This window comes from Phocoena sinus, chromosome 2, assembly GCF_008692025.1.
Source record: "Phocoena sinus isolate mPhoSin1 chromosome 2, mPhoSin1.pri, whole genome shotgun sequence".
Lineage (NCBI taxonomy): Eukaryota > Metazoa > Chordata > Mammalia > Artiodactyla > Phocoenidae > Phocoena > Phocoena sinus.
Genome location: NC_045764.1, coordinates 128,546,965 through 128,568,590, shown reverse-complemented (window position 1 = coordinate 128,568,590; position 21,626 = coordinate 128,546,965). Strand labels below are relative to the sequence as shown.

The window sequence follows — 21,626 nt, the reverse complement described above, 5'->3', positions numbered from 1 at the left end:
ACTGGACTGTGTGTGTGTTTCATGGTAACATATGTAGTCATTCCTAAAATGTGCGGGAGACAAGTGTGGGTGTATTAAAGATGCTGTTTTTTTACCCAGAAAGTTCTCTGAAGGTTGTACTATGTGGATGCTAACCTTATACATTTAGCCGCAACAACCTGGGAAATGGGTTTAAATCCATAAGCATTTTCATCCAAGGTAAGTTAGGCCTAAGTGAAAAATTCTTCTGGAGTCACCATTTTTTTTTTTTTTCTTGTGGTATGCGGGCCTCTCACTGCTGTGGCCTCTCCCGTTGCGGAGCACAGTCTCCGGACACGCAGGCTCAGCAGCCATGGCTCACGGGCCCAGCCGCTCCGCGGCATGTGGGATCTTCCCAAACCGGGGCACGAACCCATGTCCCCTGCATCGGCAGGCAGACTCTGAACCACTGCGCCACCAGGGAAGCCCTGGAGTCACCATTTTTTATCTGAATTAAAATCTAGAAGTGCTGTGAAATGTGATTCTGTAGTTACCCAGGAGCAACACAGAATGAGCATCCTTGATGACCAAGCCCTGGCTTTCATAACGGCAGTAGCTGACGTTCAGGGATACTTTCTTTGAGGCAGCACTATACAAAGTGTGTTACAGGGATCAGCTCCTCTGTTCCTCACAACAACTCTGCAAGGTCATTATTACTATTATCCACATTCTAGAGATGAGGAAACCATGGCACCACGACATTAAGAACTGGTCCAAGGATCCAGAATTCCAGTCCTGGCAACCTGGCTTCAGAACCCAGAATCTGACCGTGGCCCCCTACTGCCTCTGGCTGGCAGTACAATGCAGAGAGAAGGCGTACGGGGATTTACCTAATCCGTTCACCAGTCAGCCAGCACCTACCTAATGCACACCTGCTAGGAGCAGAGTGCTGGGCACAGGGGCAGGGGGAGGGCGACACAAAGGTGACTCAGGATGATGGGGCTTACAGTCCTGTGGATGAGATCAGTCACACCCACAGATGACTCCAACACAGGTAGAAAGTGAGTTTCCAGGAGAAGGTGGCCCATGTCGTTAGAGTTGTGAGGAGGGCAAAGTTACTTCCAGCTAAAAGGGTCACAGCGTGCCTCATGGAAAAGCTGGCATTGGAGGAGCCCAAAGTCTGGGAGGCGTGTGTTGATGGCGACTTGCATTCTTGCCTGCAGGGATGGGCCAAGCTGTGCGAGAAGAAGAGGGTGATCAGCAGAGTGCACCCTGGTCTTGGTGCACCCAGTTAGTCATGAGGACCGATAGGTGCTTTTTCTGTTTCCATCTCCTGCTCTAACACTACTAAAAGCATTATCACCATAGCCCTCCCTTTTATCACCCTTCAGAAACCCAGAACTTTTATTGTTATAGTGGAACTTAAAATGTCATTTGAACCACACAGAGTAATAGAGTATCTAAAATAAAACCACAGCTGTCTTCGGGCAATGAGCTGGACAGCTGGGATTTTCCCTCTAATAGTGGACCAGCCGTTTTAATATGTAGCCATAAAATTTTAACTTTTTCCTTAACGGACGTCTCTTTTGTGAAACGTTGCAGACACTTTCCTGGCATCTTTAAACAGAAACTGGGAACAGTTTGTGTTAAGTCATAGGGTGACGACAGTGGCATCTCTGGGCTTTCTATACGGGAGAGATGTAAGGGCAGCAATCTGGACAGATAGGGGATCGAGGATTGAGAAAACATCATTTATCCCTATCAAAAAATGCAGAGCCCCCTGTCTCCCTCTCCTTAGTGCTGCCTCTGCAGGACGGGACTGTGTGGAAATCAGTTATAGGCTGTGCTGTGGGGATGGATGGGGATGGCACAGAAATAGCCGAAATGCATCTCGGGAACCCCACGTCCAGCGTCAGTTCATCGGTGCTGGTGGTCTGACCGGCCAAGCACACTGATGCACTCGGGGACCACTGAGCAGAGGCAGCTGCCTGCCCTCATTACACCCTGTCCGGGGTGGAGTTCCCTGCCCCAGATCCCAAAGGGCTACTGAAACGAGAGACAGGTGGCTGGCTGTGGCCCACGGCAGCAAAGCTGTTCTGTCTTCTGTCTCGAGTGATTTGTTTCTCTGCTGTTTTCAGCTGATTGTATGTCGCTGCTTCTGAAAACAGCCAGCAAGGTCGACACCGCGACTGCTGATGTCAGCCTCCGAATGTCTCCCTCCCTCTGCTTTTCTCCTCCTGCCTCTTCCCTTTCTTCTCACTTCTGTTGCTCCTCAGATTTGTGAGAAAAGACTGGCCTTTTATAGACATCGCTTGCCAAGCACAGTACTTCTTTCTGTCTTTGTTGGCTAGCCCATCACTCACGGTCTGGCAGGGGTAATCTTATGGTCTTCCGCTTCCCTTTGGCAGAGTTCTCTTGGGGGCCTGCTTTTTGCTGACAAAGAGGAGAGTTGTATGTGTGTGTTTTTCTGGCAACCTTCTCTTCTTGAGCCATGCAAAAGACTAGGGGAGCTGGAAAGCAAGTGTGCATAAAGGCAGTCTTTATAATCTACTCATGCCCCTCTCTGAAAGCACTGATTGCTTGAGCAGATTGAACAGTTCTGGTTCTGAGGCAAGATGGAGCTGAGGGATGAGAAGCCCAGATTCTGGGTCATAGAGAACGGGGCGTAAGGACAGACTTTATCACTTACTAGGTCTCTAACCATGGACAAGTCTACAGCTCCATTTCTTTCACCTGTGCGTAAAATAAGGCTAGACGTAGTCGACACCTCACAGGGCATTGTAAAGCACTTAGCACAGTACTCAAGATATTAGCTTTATGGTTGCTGTCATTGGAAGACTGGAAATATGGTCTCACTCAGCACACTGAAGAAGTGCTCCTAGGGACTCAATTTCCGTAAGACCAGAGTTCATATTGTAAAATTAGCCTATGTGCTGGTGTGATTGTCTCTGAACCTAGGAAATTCTTTAGCGGCTTGAGTATAATTGATCATCGCATAAACTAGTGCACCAAATTTGGTGAGCTATTTTTAAAAGCTGAAAAAAAGGCTTTGAGGCATATGCAGATGTGACCATATTTTAGGAACACTGTCTGAAATATAAATTATAGTTAATGCTGTCCTGTGGTTTGAAAACACACTGGGAGCCAAATGTCTGTTTTCAGGGTATGGTAAACTAATCAAATGTCAGAAAGCTACTGGAGGGAAAAAGTGCTTTTGAGCTTTCAAAAACTATTACTAACTCACATTTGGTACTACTTGGGTGATATTCCCACTAGCAGCAGAGTTAGCTGCGTCCCCAGTTTTCTTGTACGAACTGTGTATTTTGTCAATATCCTTCCCGGGTCTTCCTTAGCTGAGTAAGGCTTTAAAATATCTTCATTGCCTGTGATCCTCAGAGGGAATTTGTGACAACACTTAAAATGTGCCATTAATGAGATCTATGCTTTTTATTCAGGAACTTTACAAATGTCATCTTTCTTTTGGTAAGCCCAAAGAAATATCTGAGAATTATTTTTATTTATGTAACATTCAGAATTTGAAATAATTCCACAATCATCTTAAATGTATTCTCTCCCCAATATTTTAGAATGAATTCATGTGTTGAATAGTACACAACTATGATGATAGGTGATAAGTGACAGGTGTCTTCTTGGTTTCTTGGTTCTCTTGCAACTCTAGAGCCTCTGAAAGAAAAATAGTTATAACTATTCAAATATAGTCTGAGAAAATCTAATCTTTAATTTCCATGTGTGGTTGGTAAATTAACATACCAATGACATTACTCAGTGAGAATGCTGAGGGCTAATCATAAAGCTTACTGTTTTACAGAGCTTTCACTTTTACAGAGGGCTTCCATGTCCCAACTGTAGTTATCTATGGAATGCTTGATTTTGAATCCAAGTGTACCATTGGGTTTTGTTAGATTCATTATCACGATTGGCATTGTTATCTTTGTTATTATTTACCATGTATTGCCTGTATGTCCCCATTATGCTAGCAAAAACATTAGTTATAGGGCCATATCATTAAGAGTAGAAATTTACACTAGGGATATTACTGGCTTACTTAAGCCATTTTGCCAATGCTTCATAACAGGCAAGTAATCCTTTGATTCAGGTTGAGAGAGAAAGAGAGAATGGAAGAAAAGGAAGAAGGTAGTCAGGAAGGAAGGAGGGAAGGAAAGACGACCAAGCTCACAAAGAATTTAAAAATAATTAGATAGGATTTGACTGTTACAGTCATTTCTAGAAAGAAAAGCAAAAACTAGAAAGAAAAAGTCAATAACCCACTCAATTCCCATAAAACTACTGGCAAGGAGTTCCATTAGTTCATTACAGTGAAGACATTTGGAAAAACTAGGCACACTGGAACACTTGAAACCTTTGCCCTCACAGAAGTCTTTTGGGGGTCAACTTTCATAATTTAACCACAGTTATTATTGATTACAAGCCTATCATTAATGGGGAATTCATTCGGCAAATTCTGTGGTCCTCTGCTTCCCACCGTGTAGGAGCAAAAGTCACAGAGGGCGTGTAAGGAATAGAGTGCCCAAGGTGCCCGTGGAATCGTCAGGATGCCATCACACACAGTTGGAACTCACCAAGGTTAGAGGACATACCTTTAAACACCCTCAACCCACTCTGGCAATGCCAATGAAGCATAGTCACAGAACTTGTTTAATGCCCTTTGCCTAAACCCATATATGAGTGACACTTTTAGCTCCAGAAGACACTTAAAGCACACTGTGAAGATGGTGGAATAATCCACCGTATCTCACATCTTACAAAACACCATACTGGATGCATCACTTTCATTGCGGAACAGCATAAATTGTAAATGTTCTCCTGTGTGGGTGGGACCACACCAGGATGCTTCTCTCTCTCCAAATACCTTGTATTTCTTCCTTCATTAACTTCTCTGTACAAGGATACAGTATTCTATACACTAAGAGCATAATTTGGATATTCCACTCAATGTTTATTGATGAGGTTATTGGCATTCACACTTCTGAGATAGAAAGTTCACAGTTTTACTGTTAAAATCTCAAGCCTTCCTCAAAACAGGTATGTGTTTTATTTATTTAATAGGCCTAAATGATCCTTTTATTTTATTTATTTATTTTTGCGGTACACGGGCCTCTCACTGTTGTGGCCTCTCCCGTTGCGGAGCACAGGCTCCAGACGCGCAGGCTCAGCGGCCACGGCTCACGGGCCCAGCCGTTCCGCGGCATGTGGGATCTTCCCGGACCGGGTCACGAACCCGTGTCCCCTGCATCGGCAGGCGGACTCTCAACCACTGCGCCACCAGGGCAGCCCAATGATCCTTTTATTGATTAAAAACTCAAAACCTCAGACTTGTCTTTGAAATAATTAGTTGCCAGTGTGGTTCAATTAATAACACTAGTACAGAGGATGGTATCTAGAGAATGGGGGAAATAGCTGCTGTATTTCCATAAACCATGTGGGAGAATGGGGGCATGTGAGAAATTAAAAATGTCCTTCCTTAATTTAAATGCCTCTAAGTTTCAATGAATGTAATAATATAGGAGATAATATTCTACTCTAGGAGAAAATCAAGAGAATTATTTATTTTACTAGATGAATCTAATGGTCAAAGTACTTCACCTGTAACTCACCAATGAGTTAATTCCAAGTATCAGTTGGGCATCTTGCTTCAGGACATTATGGGACACATAGAAAAAACTATCCCCACTGACCAAAGGGACCTGTGAAGAATAAATTCTTCAAGACTGTATCTTGAAAGTACTTGTATCTTAGAAAAAAAAAAAAAGAATTGCATTATACTTCGAGGAAATTGTTTTAAATGGTGATGGAAATGTATAGATTCTATTTAAGAAAGACTATCTTGAAATATGAAAGAGAGAATGTTAGTATTTACTTAGACTAAAAACTCATTAGTCTTATCCCTCCAGACCCCATGATGAGAGAAAATACTATGAGAAAAAGTATTTATTAAAAAGAAGATTTAGGGCTTCCCTGGTGGTGCAGTGGTTGAGAGTCTGCCTGCCAATGCAGGGGACATGGGTTCAAGCCCTGGTCTGGGAAGATCCCACGTGCCACGGAGCAGCTGGGCCCGTGAGCTACAAATACTGAGCTCTGCGCGTATGGAGCCTGTGCTCTGCAGCAAGAGAGGCCGCGACAGTGAGAGGCCCGCGCACCGCGATGAAGAGTGGCCCCCGCTTGCCACAACTAGAGAAAGCCCTCGCACAGAAACGAAGACCCAACACAGCCAAAAATAAATAAATGAATAAATAAATTTAAAAAAAAAAAAAAAAAAAGAAGATTTAAAGAACAATTTTTAAAGAGCCACATGTAAGAGGGAGAGGTGAATGGAGGTGGAGGAAAGGTGTCAAGGTCAATATTGGATAAAATAATGAAATTCCCCTTAATTAACCTCAGTTCTTGCTGCTCTTTGTATCACCTGAGCTGAGTGGCGAGAGAGTGGCCTGTTCAAGGTGTGGCGGGAAAATGTAGTTGTGGATAGGCAGAATGAAATTTCACATTTGTACTGTATAAGCTCTCGTGGGTTACTCTCTGACACTAAAAAAGTCTAAGCATTCAAAGGGGCACAGCAGTCTGTTCTCAAATTCTCCTTTTCCGAAAAGGTACAGTGTCATATCCTGACCCAAGAAATGACCTTTATAAATTTGCCACTCAACAAAATAAAGCTCTTCAAGTGATCAGTAGGATTTGCCATCCAGAAGAGATGGTGACTGCTTATAAAATTGTGGAAGCCTTCTCTGAAACTGTGGACCACAGATTAATTGTCCCCTGAGAGCTGGTTTAGGCTTTAATGCACATGAAAACGGGAAGATTGTTTCCAAGTTCCTATTTGTGTCACTTCTGCAACTTGTACATTTCCTTCTTAAGAAAAGAAAATCCGGACTTCCCTGGTGGCACAGTCATTAAGAATCCGGCTGCCAATGCAGGGGACACAGGTTCAATCCCTGGTCTGGGAAGATCCCACATGCCACAGAGCAACTAAGCCCGTGTGCCCCAACTGCTGAGCCTGCGCTCTAGAACCTGTGAGCCACAACTACTGAGCCCACGTGCCGCAACTACTGAAGCCCACGGGCCTAGAGCCTGTGCTCCGCAGCAAGAGAAACCACCACAAGGAGAAGCCCCCACACTGCAACAAAGAGTAGCCCCCGCTCGCCGCAAGTAGAGATAGCCTGCATGCAGCAACGAAGACCCAACGCAGTCAAAAAAAATTAAAAATAAATAAATAAAAGAAACTACTTAAATCCAGCCAGCTGCAAACATGGTGCCAAGGGTTTCTCCAGAGCATCAGAGCCACTGCACAGAAATGTGGAACTCAAAGAAAAAGTGATATGGCCTGGCTTCCTAAGAATTGTTTTTCATAAAAAAATATAATGTAAAAATAAATAATAATAATGTGGTAGAAATAACACAGAGTAAAGAAGGTAGCAAGTAAGAAAGCTGATAAAGACACTCAGAGAGGGACTTCCCTGGCGGTCCAGTGTTTAAGACTTCGCCTTCCAATGCAGGGGGTAGGGGTTTGATCCCTGATCCGGGAGCTAAGATCCCAAATGCCTTGTGGCCAAAAAAACCAAAACATAAAACAGAAGCAATATTGTAACAAATTCAATAAAGACTTTTTAAAATGGTCCACATCAAAAAGATCTTTAAAAAAAGGGGGGGGGGGCTTCCCTGGTGGCACAGTGGTTGAGAGTCTGCCTGCCGATGCAGGGGACGCGGGTTCGTGCCCCGGTCTGGGAAGATTCCACAAGCCGCGGAGCGGCTGAGCCCGTGAGCCATGGCCGCTGAGCCTGCGCGTCCAGAGCCTGTGCTCCGCAACGGGAGAGGCCACAACAGTGAGAGTCCCGAGTACTGCAAAAAAAAAAAAAAAAAAGACACTCAGAGAAAAAAACATTTATACTCTTAAAAGATTTAATTATCTGGCTGATTTCCATAAGATGGGAAATCTTGCTAGATTAATTATTTGAGAAACTAAAAGTTAATTATGAGGGACTTCTGTGGTGACGCAGTGGTTAAAAATCCGCATCTCAACGCTATAGACATGGGTTCAAGCCCTGGTCTGGGAAGATCCCACATGCCGCAGAGCAGCTAAGCCCGTGCACCACAACTACTGAGCCTGCGCTCTAGAGCCCGTGAGCCACAGCTACTGAGCCCACGTGCCACAACTACTGAAGCCCGTGCACCTAGAGCCTGTGCTCCACAAGAGAAGCCACTGCAAGGAGAAGCCCACGCACTGCAACGAAGAGTAGCCCCCACTCGCCACACCTAGAGAAAGCCCGTGCTCATCAACGAAGACCCAACGCAGCCACAAATAAATAAATAAATATATAAATAAATAAAATTTTTTTCAGTCTTATAAAAAAAGTTAGTTATGAAACACCCAAAAATGCTGCTTCTGGGAACCTCACTGTTTAATTTTTAACAGTGATTTTTATCACAGGCTACTGTGATCATTGCGAAACGGTTCATTAAAATGCTTTAAAAATGGACCAGCATCCATTGTGGCAACAGTGGGAGTTGAGAGCCAAGAATTTAGGGATGTTGAGTCCTTCCAAGAAGCTTGAACCATGGACTACAGGAGCCAATGGCAAACAGCCTTGAAACTCACAGACTCTTGGCAGTGCAACAGCAAAGCTTCTTAAGAGTAGTCAGAGCCCCCAACATTCCCACAACACCTGTTGCACCAAAAAACCTTGCTTGAGAAGGAAATTTATAGAGGCAGACATAGAATTTTATGAGGCCTGAGTAATGTATTTATTTCAGCACATTTAGGTCATAAAATTATCATTGAGCTGAATGTTCTGGAAAGTAAACACAATTCCGTCTTTTTTGCCTCAAAAGCAGACTTACTTTGGGTTACAGCGCTCAGATCCAGTCTGTGCTTGTTGTTTGGACTTTCAGTACCAGTCAGTTCTGCATAGTCTAGAGCAGATGCCATTTGGATAGTGAATGGTGACTGCTGAGGTTTCTGCTACCTAGCAGCATTGATGCACAGGTGGCTGAAATGTAAAAACATTTTCTGGGAACAATTTAGTCAAGCCTCATATAGCAGAGAGGAGTAGCGTATTAGCTGTAGGTCACCTGTGTTGCATTTTTAAGGGTTTAACCTGTGGGTGTTTTTCTTCCCCTAAAAAGCAGAAACTTAACCTTTCTTTACTTTCCGATTTTAAAGTAAAATAATAAAATATAGTAATTTGCATTCCTTGAGCCCAGACCAATAGACGGTGGTGGTAGTTTGACAGAAACATACTAGATGTCAGAAGAAAATAAATCAAACAGTGAATTTAAAATTTGATCTCTCCACCCCCGCCAATCAAAAGCACAAAACAATCCCCACATCAAAGTTGGTTTCTTTCACCAATTCCGATAAAGAGATTTTAAAGCCTACATTTTATTTTTTATTTTAATTATATTAAAAGTTTAAAAGCAATAACAAATCAGCTGTCAAAATATTAGGAGACTCCAAATAGTCAAAACAATCTTGCAAAAGAAGGGCAAAATTGGAGTTCTCACACTTCCTAATTACAAAATGTACTGCAAAGCTATGAAGTATAATACTGGCATAAAGACAGACAAAAGACCACTATTGAATAGAGCCCAGAAATAAACTCTCACACATATGGTCAAGTGATTTTTGACAAGGGTTCCAAGACCATTCAATGGGAAAAGGAAGTTTTGTAACAAATGATGCTGGGGAAACTGGCTATCCTCATGCAAAAGAATGAAGTTGGGCAGGTATAAAAATTAACCCAAGGTAGATCAAAGATTGAAATGTAAGAATGGAAACTATAAAACTCATAGATGAAAACATAGGGCAAATGCTTCATGACACTGGATTTGGCAATGATTTCTTGGATATGACACCAAAAGGCACAGGCAACAAAAGAAAAAGTAGACAAATCGGACTTCATGAAAATTTATAAACTTTGTGCGTCAAAAGATAGGAAGAAAACCAAACAATCCAATTTAAAAATGGGCAAAGGACTTGAATAGACCTTTCACCAAAGAAGATACACAATAAGCACATGAAAAGATGCTCAAGGGCTTCCCTGGTGGTGCAGTGGTTGAGAGTCCGCCTGCCGATGCAGGGGACACGGGTTCGTTCCCTGGTCCGGGAAGATCCCACATGCCGCGGAGCGGCTGGGCCCATGAGCCATGGCCACTGAGCCTGCGCGTCCGGAGCCTGTGCTCCGCAACAGGAGAGGCCACAACAGTGAAAGGCCCGCATACCGCAAAAAAAAAAAAAAAAAAAAAAGTTAAAATAGTAAGTTTTATGTATATTTTATGAAAATAAAAAAATCAGAAAGGAAGATCAACAATAATGAATGGATGAACTGTCAAAAAATTAGGAAGAACTTTGTGTCAAAAAAATAGGTTAAATTATGATAAGCCACGCAATCAGATATTTATGTAACCAGTAACATTTATTGATGGCAGCAACACGGGAAATGTCTATGATATGGTGTTAAGTGGGAGGAGATAAAATTGTCACATACTATAATTGCAGCTATAACTAAATCTAGCTCGGAAAGAAAACTGAAGGAAATATCAAAATGCTTTAACAATTTGCATTGGAGTGGTGAGGTGATTTGCTTCTTTTTTTTTTTTTTTTTACCTATTTTCCTATTGTTTTTGAAAGAGGATGTCATAATCTTTCATGGAAAATAAATTTATAATGAAAACTGAAAAGAAGGAACAAGGAAAAGTTTTAAAAATCATTGTTATTAAAACCCCTTTTAGTTATTACCCATAAAATCCAGAATGGTGGTTATTTTTGAGGCTTTTGCCAAGTAGTATAAATGTAGAGGATGAGTAATTGAGGTTCCTAGAAAACCCTTGTTCAACTCTATGCTTCAAAAACTGCTTCAGGATTTGGGTCACTGAGCAGAGGACACAGAAGCTGAACGTTTCTAAAGAAGGAAACTTTTCAAGGACTGCCATGCCCTTGACACTGGGCAAAGACAGCTTCCTGGAGAGAAAAACTGCATGTTCAGAGAGATGCCTCTCTAGGTTAAGGTAGACTCATCTCTCGGCAAATTGCCTTTGAAACTGCTTTCCAAAGTGAAGCAGTGAGTAATGCTAAGTGGATTATAACGTGATTCTGTATCCATCTTTCTCTGGCATACTTGCTGTCATTAGCTCATTGTCTTTCAGCAAGTTCCACCTCTAGCCCTACTCTACCACCCACCCAGGGAAAAGAGAATTGGAACAAGAGAGGATCTGGGTTCAGATGATGTCTGCTCTTTAGGAGGGACCGGTAGAGGGCTTCTGTCCCAGAGCAGAAGCTGCAGCTGCGCCTCAGGTTACTCAGCTCCTTGACAGGCTCTCCACGACCTCCCACTTAGAGCAGCTCCCGGAAGAGGGGAGTGAGGGGGACCTGTGGAAGATGTCCCTTGAGGCACCAAGGTAACCCGCTTCCCAGAGGTCCAACATCTGTGTGCCTTTCTGATGGGTCCAGTTGTTATAAGCCCCTCCCCATAAAAGCCATTATCTAATCCGTCTTCCAGAGCCATTGTCCACAGCAGACATTGCCACACCACAAATATTCTCATAAATTTAGTTCCATTCCATGATGCTCTTGGATTCTGGTTGAAAGAAGCTTTCCAAAGTCCCAGTTTGCTTTCTTTTCTACCCTCTGCCATTTTGAACCATTCTGTTGTCTCATCAATCCTAGGTGGTTCGAGATCAGATCTCTCACTGCACAGTGAAATTGCGCCAGACCACAGGTCTCATGGAGTACTGCCTGGAGGTGATTAAGGAAAATGATCCTAGTGGCTTTTTGCAGGTAAGTGTCAACTAGTTTCTGCTTCAGATTCTCAATGCCCCACGAGACTGAGTCTACAACGCCAAGGCCAGACTCCCAACGGCCCTGGCTGGGCATAGGCCCCTGCACATCAGAACCCACCTTTGTGTGGCCGTGCGGACATGGGTGCCTGCAGAACTTCACTGGCTTCTCAGAAGTCTCTGCCACCACGTGCTACAAGATTGAGAAGTGCATGGGCTTTTAAATTTGTTTTTGTTTATGTTTGATCATGAAAACATAATTCCCTCTAAGTTCCTCCAAAACAGAGTTATTGCCTTGCTTAAGAATTGGGTTCCTTTACTAATATCCTGGACAGTTTTGTCAGCTAGAGATGTAATTATACAAGGTTTCTACCTTTTTTGACACCTCCTTCTGGCCAGTAAGTCAGTGATTTCCCAAATAAATTGAAGTTTTTTCATTCCTTGGATGTCTCATGATTTCTTCAGAGTTGTTTTAGTGACATGTTATGATGTCAACTAAATTTTACCTGACTTTTGATCCCAGTGATTAAGGGACCTTTTATTAAGGAACGTGTAGATTCCTTCCAACTGACATTCTACCAAACTGGCCAAGAACAACAGAGGGGACCTAAATATAAGAAACAAAATAGTTCTCTACCAAAGAATAAAGTCATACATGAAGATGATGTGCTTAAAGTGTAGGAAATTCTATATTACAGGTTAGCATATGCAGCCTCTCTGAACTATTTAATAAAAGTAATTTCTAAGTCTTGACAGGATACCCACAGCTCATATCAGAAACTTAGGGCCATTGGTTCTAGTAGGTTTAACTAATTGCTAACATATCATTATTTAGTGTTGTTGGCTTTTAGTTGATAAGTCATAAACAGCATGATCATATATCCAGATCATATATTAGAGCAATTAACAGCAGCTAATTATATATAGTGCCTCCCTCTGACTCCCAAAAGTGTTCAGATTTTCATGGTAAATCACGGGTCACCCTCGTCATAAAAGGCTCCTTGCTGCCTGCACAGAGACAGGAAGGGTGTGAGTCCCGAGGCACTCGGTGGGCTGCTCTGGGAGAGCCGAAGAGCTCTGTGTCCATTGTGGGGATGTATTTCTGAGGCTGTGGTCTTTGTTGCGATAGATTTCTGACGCCCTCATAAGGAGAGTGCACCTGACTGAGGATCAGTGGGGGAAAGGCACGCTCACTCCCAGGATGACCACGGACTTCGACTTGAGTCTGGACAACAGCCCTCTGCTGCAGTCTATCCACCAGCTCGACTTTGTGCAGATGAAAAGTGAGTGCCTGTGCCACCCCCCTGCCCAGTCATAGCAGTACCCCAAGTGGATCCTGGTGCTGGAAGCAGGATAAAGGCGGCTTGCCAGATTGCAGCAAACAGAAGGCAGCCTCCAGGTTTATAAATCAGCTGAGAGGTGGGAAAGTACACACACACACACACACACACACACACACACACACACACCCCTCTCTGGTTAATGTTACAAAAATCTGGAGTGGCTCCTGTCTTATCATGTAATAGAAATGTACCCTTTTAGCTGGGTGACCTGCCTCTCAGAAAGTCAGATAAATCCAGATCAACTCAATGCTTGCGTCTTTGAGAATCTTAGAGATTTCACATGCTCAGCATCAGAGAATAGCTGACATAAAAAGAGGAAGAAAGAGAGAGAGCTGTACATAAAATCTTGTTACAGATAGTAACCCAGATATATTGATATAAATCAAGGGAGTTAGAATTGAGACTGCTTCCACAGGAGTAGAGATAGTGGCAAACAATTGAGTGTAGATTAGCGGGAATTTGAGAGGATCAGTCAGCCTGCCTATAGTGGTCAGGAAAACGAGAGCCTGGACACAGAAGGAAAATGAAAATATGAAATAAATTTTAACTTTTTAAACTTTTTGGTCCATGCAATTAGGGGATATGGCAAGATCTGTTTGAGATTTGGGGTGGCTGAGGGGAAGTACAAGTACTTAAAATTATCTTAAGGAAAATAACTCTGAAAAAAAGCTAAAAACTCAAACCAAACATGCAATGATATTTTTATGGCAGTGTAAGTAATAGCCCATTTGAAAAATATTTCTGATTTTTAAAACTTCTTATTGTGAAATAATTATACATTCACAGGAAGTTGCAGCAATATTAAGGAGAGGTCCCCGGTACCCTTCAGCCAGTTTCCATCAGTGGTTACATCTAGCATTTAACTATCACATAATATCAAAACCAGGAAATTGACATTGGTACAGTTCTGTGCCATCAGGTCACATGTATAACCGCCTCTGCAATGGAGATACAGAACTATTCCATCACCACAAAGATTTCCCTCCTGCTGCCTCTTTTAGTTACACCCACACGCCCCCCCTCCCCCATCCCCAATCCCTGGCAACCACTGATCTGTCCTCTATCCCTCTAACTTTGTCATTTTCTAATCTTTTTTTAAAACTGAAGAAATTGATTTGCTCTTTGCTTCTCCCAATTTAAGCGTCCGTGTAATAAATAACTTAGAATTCAGTGCTTTAACATTTTTGTTTCTTAAGAAAAATCTGCATGCGTCCTTTTATTAGACAGAGAGAGCCATATAACCCAGCGAGTGTTAGGGCTACAGACTACATCATGCAGTTACACTCATCCCTGTCCCTGGTACATGTACTTCCCTCATTTTTTTAATGGATTTTGGCCCTCTTTTATTTTCAGTTTTCTCATCTTTTTGTTTCATATGTATTGCTTTGGGATAATGCCTTAATTTTCGAAGTAAGTAGTGTATAGATTATAAATAAAAATGCTTCGTTGTAGTAACAAAAATAGTTAGCATTTACTGACTGCCTACCAAACCAGACACACTCCTAATTGCTTTCCATGGATTAACTCATTTTATTCTCACAATCCTAGTAGGCAGCTGAGAAAACTGAGGCACAGGAAGACTGGGTTACTTGCCTGAGCTCACCCAGCTAGTGAGTGGCAGGGCCGGGATTCAAACGCGGGAAGCATGGTTCCAGAACCCACACCTACAACTTCTGGTTTGTGCTGTAAAGTTAATGCCTTACTAAGTGGCTTCTTCAAGGAATAACTGAAGTCTTCTCTTAAACTTAAGAAATTTAATTTTTTGTTGCAGCAGTGCTTTCAAGCTTTAAAATTTTTTTTTCTTTAACACCTACACGGTAGCCTGTGATGTGTCACCATCCAAGTCGTATAGAGAGCCTGAGGTAAAGCCCCCTTGATCAGCCTCTCTCTTTGCCCAGTTCCTTCAAGGAGGTAGAATCATTGAAAGGTTATGTCATAAGTAGCTCAGAGGAGAAAATGTGTCACAAAAGGGCAATGTAAGGGCTTTTGGTGGAAGAGAAAAAAAAAAAAGAGCCAATCCAATTAGCCTTGGTGATGGGGCAGGAGGAGGGGCTGGTAGAGGATAGAAGCCTCAGGGCTTTCAGATGGTTTAATCAGCTGGAGAGCCCTCTCCTCCCCCATCCGTCCTGAGTCATGTCCATCTGCCATGGTGGACTCCAGGCCAGCTGGCACGATGGTAACTATTGTACTGGAGTGAACTGGCCCTTCATCTGATGTGGGAACTGCAGGTTCACGTGTCGTGCATCACAGACCACATTCCTAAAGCATTCTCACTTGGCCATTTAGGGCTGCACACAGGAGTTAAGTGTGGACACAACTGTACACACAGGAGAGAATGTCACACACGCTAAAGGCCAAAACGCAGAAAACTCTCACAGCAAAAATTCACCTGGAACACAAAATTATCCAGAACAGTTATTTATGAATTCAATATAGCAGGTCATTTGGTATGAGAGTGGATTATTCCATTTTCCTTTTCAACACTTCATGTTAATTTAATTTACTTCTGTTAAGTATCCCTCTGCAGAGTTCATTTATAAGCTTTGCTTTGTGCTCATTAAGTTTAATTAATTCAGTGAGAGCCCAGTCCTCTTTAGAATCTAAATAATTTTTATCTGTCATGCTTTCAATGGAAAGAAAAAGCCAAAAGGTATGACACAGTAGAACTTGATTGACGGTAGTTAAGACTTCTCCTACTGGCCCCTTTGATATCTGTTAGTATATACACAACCTTGCCTTGTGTAGTGTTGGTCTTTTTATTTTCTTAGGGTATTCATAGTCAGTTTAATAAACTGTGCTTTCACAGCTTGTCAGTAAAAATATCTCAAGAAATTACACCCCAATATCCATGTACAAATGGCCAAATTTAAGTAGCATTTGGAATGGTGTTAATCTGACCATTGTGAGACTAACAATACGTTAGTTTCAGTATATGATATCTAATTGTGCGAAGTGGATTAGCAGAAACTTTAAAATATTTTCAAAGTTACTAGAAATATGTATTTAAAGCTATGATTCAAACTTACAGCTAGAATATCTGTTTAATGCCTGACTCAAAATCTGAGCATCTCTCTGGTTTTGAAATTTCATCTCAGGTGCCTTTTTTTTTTTTTTTTTTTGCGGTACGCGGGCCTTTCACTGTTGTGGCCTCTCGCGTTGCGGAGCACAGGCTCCGGACGCGCAGGCTCAGCGGCCATGGCTCACGGGCCCAGCTGCTCCGCGGCATGTGGGATCTTCCCAGACCGGGACACGAACCCGCGTCCCCTGCATCGGCAGGCGGACTCTCAACCACTGCGCCAACCAGGGAAGCCCGCCTTTCTTTTTTTAATATCAAAGAAGGTAGGTCTGTGATTGGTTTTTAAATATTTCCACTTAGGCCAGCTGCTACTCAGCTAAAATGCATTGCCTGAAATTATTCTCTTATTAGTTAAGGATTTAACTGATCTGCTCTTTCTGATTCCATATCACCCTCAGGCAATTGAGATTTGAGTAGAGAATGCTGGTACCCCCTTTGTTCAAATATTCCTAAATTGTGATGGCATGTTTTCCAGTTGCATTTTGATTAGAAAATCATCTTACCCTCTTTCCAGACTATGGGAGTTGTGCTTGATCTCTCAGGCTTTTCTTTTGTAGAAAACAACTGATTAAACTTTGTTTTCTGTTTTTATTATGGAGTAATGAACACATTTTTCCTTAATTCTAAATGGCTATTTTCAATGCTTACCAGGTCATGGGAAGGAAATTTTAATGTTTTTTTTCCCAGTCTATCAAGGGCTCTGCTGCTTGGCTCAGAATAGACTTCAGACACCTACCTTCTCCCAGAAAAATATTACCCCAGAATTGCCTAAGTACACAAAGTGGTCCAAGGTTCATGAGTCAGTGCTGAAATGAAACACCAGTGTCTTCATTCCAGCCCAGGATGAAACATTGACCTAATGGTCTATCAAGCGTTTTTAGCACATAGACCAATGGCTGTTAATCCCTTGAGTGCCTCTACTCACCTAAGGACACATTTATCTTCATTAACTAGTGTTGAATGTTAAAAGCCCTGAGTATGCACCAAGGTCATGGGCAAGGACAGTATGATCTGAACAGACCCTCCTATAAATCATGGAGAACGAATGCACAGAGCTTTGGCAGTGATGGGAATGAGCACACGTGCGGACTCGTGTGGAATCTGTTCATGGTCTGAGGGCCTGGAATTCGTGTCCTCAAAGCCCGTGTTCACATTTATCCTTAGCAAAGTACTAGTGATAGCTTTCCAGAAACAGCCTGTCCTTCCTCTAAAGTCTAAACTTTCCTCAGATGCCATTTGTATTATTCAACCACCATAAAAAGGAAAGACAGTCTACAAAGGAACCTTCAGAGAACATGACGGAGTAAAATTGCTTTCCCAACCACCATAGCTCTTAAGGTGAAATGTTTCTTTAATCTATACCAGCAATTCTTGAGAAGCTTTATTGTTCACATTATAGGAACCAAAAATGTTTCATTCTCTTGGAATTAGGCCTACACTTTCCGTCTCATTCACTATTACTGAACCCCAGAATGGAGAGGAAATAAAAACATCAAGCCCCTGGAACCAACCAGCTGGGCATCAAAACCCAGCTCTGCCACTGACTAGTGGTGAACTCTTTCTGTGTTTCAGTTTCTTTGTCTAAAATAGGGATAATAACAGTACCTACCTTGTGGGGTCATGCTGAAAATTAAATGAGTGAACACATGTAAGCCTCTGCCCACAGTCTGGCCCTCAGCAGTGTTTCCACAGCAGGGGATCTCTTTTCTCCCATTGTCCTCACCACACTCCTGTGAAACCTCACAGAGGAATTCTGGATGGGTGTGAGTGCTCTCAATCTGAAAAGTACTGGGAAGAGGGAAAAGTAAACAAATGTGAAAAACGTGAGAGATAATTTGAACTAGAATGGCCTTTAAAAGGTAAGACATTTGAGGGCTTCCCTGGTGGCGCAGTGGTTGAGAGTCTGCCTGCCGATGCAGGGGACACGGGTTCGTGCCCCGGTCCGGGAGGATCCCACATGCCGCTGGAGCCTGCGCGTCCGGAGCCTGTGCTCTGCAGTGGGAGAGGCCACAACGGTGAGAGGCCCGCGCACAGCAAAAAAAAAAAAAAAAAAAGGTAAGACCTTACAAAAAAAGGTAAGACATAACAAGCCACTGTGGCAGAATTTAATTTTGAGATGAGGCTCCACCAGACCCCATGGAGGTCAATAAGAACACCAACCCTCCTGTGTCGAAGAGAATTTTTAGCCTGAAGCTTGATTTTACAGGCTAAAAGGATGCTGAGTACTAGAATTCTGATCAGGTCAAGGGAAACTAGTTCTTTAGGAAAAATAAACATGTCCAGGAATGATCATGAAGGAGTTAAGATAGTTATTGTAGCTCCAACTATAGGAATTTCAATAAAATAAAACCTTCTCTCTCAGAGTTCAGCCCAGGAACTGTAATGCTGTCCATTTCCAAAACACAAGAGATAAATCAATTTGAAAATACTTTATATTCTTGTAGGTCATTTATTTTATACCTAATAAAGTGAAAAAGGGTAATAATAATATAACACCCAGTATAAAATCCGTTGTTCTGAAATGCCAGCCTTAGTCTTTGCTAATGAGGCTGTAATTATGTCACATTTCCTTTTATATGCAACATCACTTTGGGGTAAATAAGGAAAAAGAAAAAATAATTCTCAGCACATTGAGAATAGATTTAGGTACATGCAAATGTTTCTGGGTTCCTTCCTTCTCTCTCTTCCTTTCTCTCTCTCTCTCTCTCTCTGTCTCTCACTTTGCTTTCTTTGTTTGCTTGTTTGTTTAAATTTGGGACACTGTTAAGATCTGAAGATTAGTGACTGGTTAGACTTTTTTCTCTCTTCTTGGCCTTTTAAAGTGTATCCATTGAGGACTTATGAATGAAGTTCACATGCTTTAATTATATATGATACCATGTATTTCAATTAATCTTTTAATTATACCTATGTCTATATGGGAAATTTGAGGTTTCTTATCAGAGACATTGCAAGTATTTGTATGATTCAAATTGAAAACGTCTTGTGATCTTATTCTTTGATTTTAAAATTGATGAAATGTAAACTTGCCTGAAACATGAACAAAGGGAAAATGAAGACTGATAGGGCACATAATGAAATAGAGTCCAAGAAATTGTTGTTTTATGGAAAGCTGTAACCATTAGGCACAGCTAAGAGCAAATGTCCCCAGGGAGAATCATTCCATGTCTCTAGAAGCCCTCTGAAGAATGGTTTGCTTAAACTTGTCAGATTTTACTCCACTGTTGATATGTTAAGATGTATTCTGTTTATACGGAAAAAAATTTAAATGAAAAAGTAAATTCCTAACTGGAATAATGACCTTAAGTTAACCTCCAATTACAACTCCTAGATGATACCTGTTACATGTAGATGGTCATTAGAATCATTTGAAGCAGCTCTGTCTTCTGTCTCCTCTTCCCAGCCGGTCCTGTAGTCTATGTATTGAACAACGCAGTGCGTTTATTTCCTTTCCTCCAATTCCAGATTTCCTCTGCGGCTGCAGAGCCATTGTTCTCTGATAAGATTCCACCTGAACCCTGTGCAATTGAACCTTGAAACGTTATTTCCCTTCCTAAACTGATGACCTCCAATTACCTGGGGGTAATTTTGATTTAATTATGTTTGATCTGGTAACTCAGGCATGGTTTTCTTGTCATGTACCAGCCTTGTTAATTATAGGATAATAGACCTGCTTCACCTTCATATCACTTATAGTCACTGCTTTTGTCTTCTAGGTAATCCACCACAGAACCTGTTTTCTAAACTGCTGTTAGATTAACCATCTCAGTTGGGGTGACTGGCAAGGAGATTTAATTCAGTGCATGACACTCCAAGTCCAGTTTTGGTACAGCATACCAGGTGTTCCACAGTTAACATTTGTTCACCTGAATGTCCCTGGACGTGGTCCACACCATCCTCTCCTGTGTTAAAGTGCTACAAAAATAAATTCATGTTTTGGTGCTGAAAAATAATTTTAAGCAGTTTGTAAAAACACTGCTCCCAGATACATAAATTGAGTTCATATGTTAGGAGCTAGGATTATTCATTCGCTGACATTTCTATGTCTGTATGTCTGAAGGCTCAACTAATCTGCAGTTTTAAGTAATACAAGACTCAGCACAAAATGGGGGGGGTGGTTTTGTGACTAGTAACACTGTGACAGATTCTCACAAGGTCACAGGGACACTCTGACCTTCCCTGCCAGGCCCCATCTGTTCCCATACTCCTCTCTAGGTTCCCAGTTGACTGCTCTACACCTACAGAAAGAACAGACTTGAGCTAGTGCCATTTTCAAGGTATAGCTGCTTTGAAAGAATGGTGTCAAATTCCTCAGAAGTTTCAAAACTGAGAAATCACTGTTTGTGTCACTTGGTACCAAATTTTCAAAAATCCAGAGCTATAGCTACTTATGTGTACAAAACCTTGAGTGGAATCACTAATAAGAAATGATAGAACCTTAGAAATATAGTGGTTTCAGAGCTATTTCTCAGCATAGGCAGTTCCCATTTTATTAAATGTGGTTTAAGGCTCAGAATAAACTCTATGATAAATTCATCAGCCGTGTTATGGGGGTGAAACAGGCTTCAGTGGGCTGGATGGGACATCCATTTCCTACGTGGAACACTTCTCTTAGGGGTGATGTCTTCGGTGCTCAAGGGGGTGAGAACAGAGCCGTTGTCTCCCCGCCAGGTAAGGTAGGAAGTGCCACCATGAGCTGGGAAAAGGCAGCGCAGTAGACCAGAAACCACTGCCACTCCTGGAGACTCTAGGAGGGATCCTGTTCAGGCGCCCCCCACCTCCATGCACCCCAGGCTAGCTGCTTAGCCCAGCCACTTGGCCTAAGTAAGGGCGTGCTTCTCATTCCTAGATACTGAAAATGTTGGCAGCTCGACAGAAGCCAGTGTTACACTAATTTCTGTTTAGCTTCCTCTCCAGTCCCAGCGACTCCCATCCTACAGCTGGAGGAGTGCTGCACCCACAACAACAGCGCTACGCTGTCCTGGAAACAGCCGCCCCTGTCCACGGTGCCCGCCGAAGGATACATTCTGGAGCTGGATGACGGCAATGGTGGTCAGTTCCGGGTAAGTGGAGAACCTACGGCTTGTCAGCCAAAACCGGTGACGACCTCGGAGGACCCACCATGGAGTCTCCGACCCATCCCGGCAGGGCCTGCCTGCTCTTCATCTGAGGCCTGCTTTCTCCATGTCCCATCAAAGAAGGACAAAGGAGTCCCTGAATAGAAACTGCTCCACTCTTCTGAAGAGAAAATATTGATACGTGCAGTACTGCCAGCTCTGGTGTCAGATTGCCTGCATTCAAGTCCCAACTCCCCCACTTGGCTCTGGGACTGTGCCCATTTCTCAGCTCTCTGAGCCTTCAGGTCCTCATTTGTAAAAGGGGGATGACAATAATACGTACCTCGTGCACTGTTGTTAAGAGCCACTTAGATAATTCATATAAAA

General features: G+C 42.5%; 1 protein-coding gene across 5 annotated transcripts in view; it reads left to right on the top strand.

Moving 5' to 3' along the window:
- TRIM9 (tripartite motif containing 9) overlaps window positions 1–21,626 on the top strand; it is a 112,616-nt gene that overhangs the window by 67,177 nt on the left and 23,813 nt on the right. For 4 of the 5 annotated variants that reach the window (XM_032623205.1, XM_032623206.1, XM_032623203.1 and 1 more), the window contains 3 exons: window positions 11,654–11,764; window positions 12,893–13,046; window positions 21,088–21,245. In XM_032623205.1, the coding sequence (XP_032479096.1) occupies window positions 11,654–11,764; window positions 12,893–13,046; window positions 21,088–21,245 (423 nt within the window). The remainder of the gene's footprint in view (window positions 1–11,653; window positions 11,765–12,892; window positions 13,047–21,087; window positions 21,246–21,626) is intronic. The other variant, XM_032623204.1, reaches the window with a different exon arrangement.